At 59.7% G+C, this 1234-nt stretch overlaps 1 protein-coding gene across 1 annotated transcript in view; it reads left to right on the top strand.

Annotated features, from left to right (window-relative positions):
- Positions 1-12: 12 nt before the first annotated feature.
- The window catches only part of CBX8 (chromobox homolog 8), a 2870-nt gene continuing 1648 nt past the window's right edge, over positions 13-1234 (top strand). The window contains exons 1-4 of the mRNA XM_009324585.1: positions 13-53; positions 250-315; positions 414-480; positions 667-1233. Coding sequence (XP_009322860.1) covers positions 16-53; positions 250-315; positions 414-480; positions 667-1233 — 738 coding nt within the window. The 5' untranslated portion in view covers positions 13-15. The remainder of the gene's footprint in view (positions 54-249; positions 316-413; positions 481-666; position 1234) is intronic.

The raw sequence follows: 1234 nt of genomic DNA on the forward strand, positions 1-1234 counted from the left end.
CATCTGCAGGGGCGCATGGAATATCTCGTAAAATGGAAGGGCTGGTCTCAGAAGTAAGTCGGCCGTTTGTCCGTAGGGTTCTGCAGCCGGGGAGCTGTGAGGAGATGGCTCGCTGCAGCTCTGCTCTCCCATTGTAGTAGAAAGGAAACTTGGGTCCCTTCCTTTATGCCCCGTATTTTTTTTTTCTGTTATTTATTTTTTTCTGTTCCTGGCTCCTCACGCTGTTCCCTCTCTCTGTCCCTCCCCCAGGTACAGCACTTGGGAACCCGAGGAAAACATCCTGGATGCCCGGCTGCTCGCAGCCTTTGAGGAAAGGTACAAGGCCTTTGCTAGCCGTAGCCGTTGTACTTGTAAATATGTTGCTGTCTCGTAGCTATGCTGAATTGAAGCTTTGGTTTTTTTAACACCTCTAGGGAGCGAGAAATGGAGCTATACGGGCCCAAAAAGCGAGGCCCCAAGCCCAAAACCTTCCTGCTAAAGGTAAGGAGGCCGGAGCCCCGTGCTCGCTGGTGCCGGCCGGGGCTGCGTGCTGCAGCGGGGAGCGGGTTCCTCTCCGGCCCCCATGGAGGATGCTCCTTGCAAAGGCGGCCTCTTGTCTTGTAAGTTGTAATTATGCAGCCGGATGGCAGGATAATACAGTCACCGGTTGATTTATCTTCTTTGCAGGCCCAGGCAAAAGCAAAAGCCAAAACCTATGAATTCCGCAGTGACTCTTCCAGGGGGATCCGGGTGCCGTACCCCGGCAGGTCCCCCCAGGAGCTGGGCTCCACGTCCCGGGCTAGGGAAGGACTGAGAAACATAGCCCTGGCTCCCCAAGGCAGCTCCAGCACCAGCACCCCCAAGGGAGACAGCATCCGGGACCGGGTGATCCGCGTGGAGGAGAAACCCGGGGAGACCCCCAAAAAGAGAGGCCCAAAGCCAAGGAAGGAGCTTTACAAGGACCTGGCGGAGACTCTGGATGCAGCCAAGAGGAAACTGGGGGACCCGGGGGACAAGGTGGGGGACTACCTGAAGGCCAGGAAGATGGAGGAGGCGGGGGCGGCCAAGTTCGGCTCGGGACACAGCGTCATCCAGCTGGCCAGGCGGCAAGACCCCGCCCTCCCCGGCGCCCTGCCCGGCCCCAACCGAGCCGAGGTGGGTGCCAAGCTGGGAGCCGCCGAGACCTACCCTCCCCGGCTGGCCAAGCACCGGGCAGACTTTCTGGACCCCAAGGGGCAGGGGGGCCTGGACCCCG

This window comes from Pygoscelis adeliae, unplaced genomic scaffold (assembly GCF_000699105.1).
Source record: "Pygoscelis adeliae isolate BGI_AS28 unplaced genomic scaffold, ASM69910v1 Scaffold445, whole genome shotgun sequence".
NCBI lineage: Eukaryota > Metazoa > Chordata > Aves > Sphenisciformes > Spheniscidae > Pygoscelis > Pygoscelis adeliae.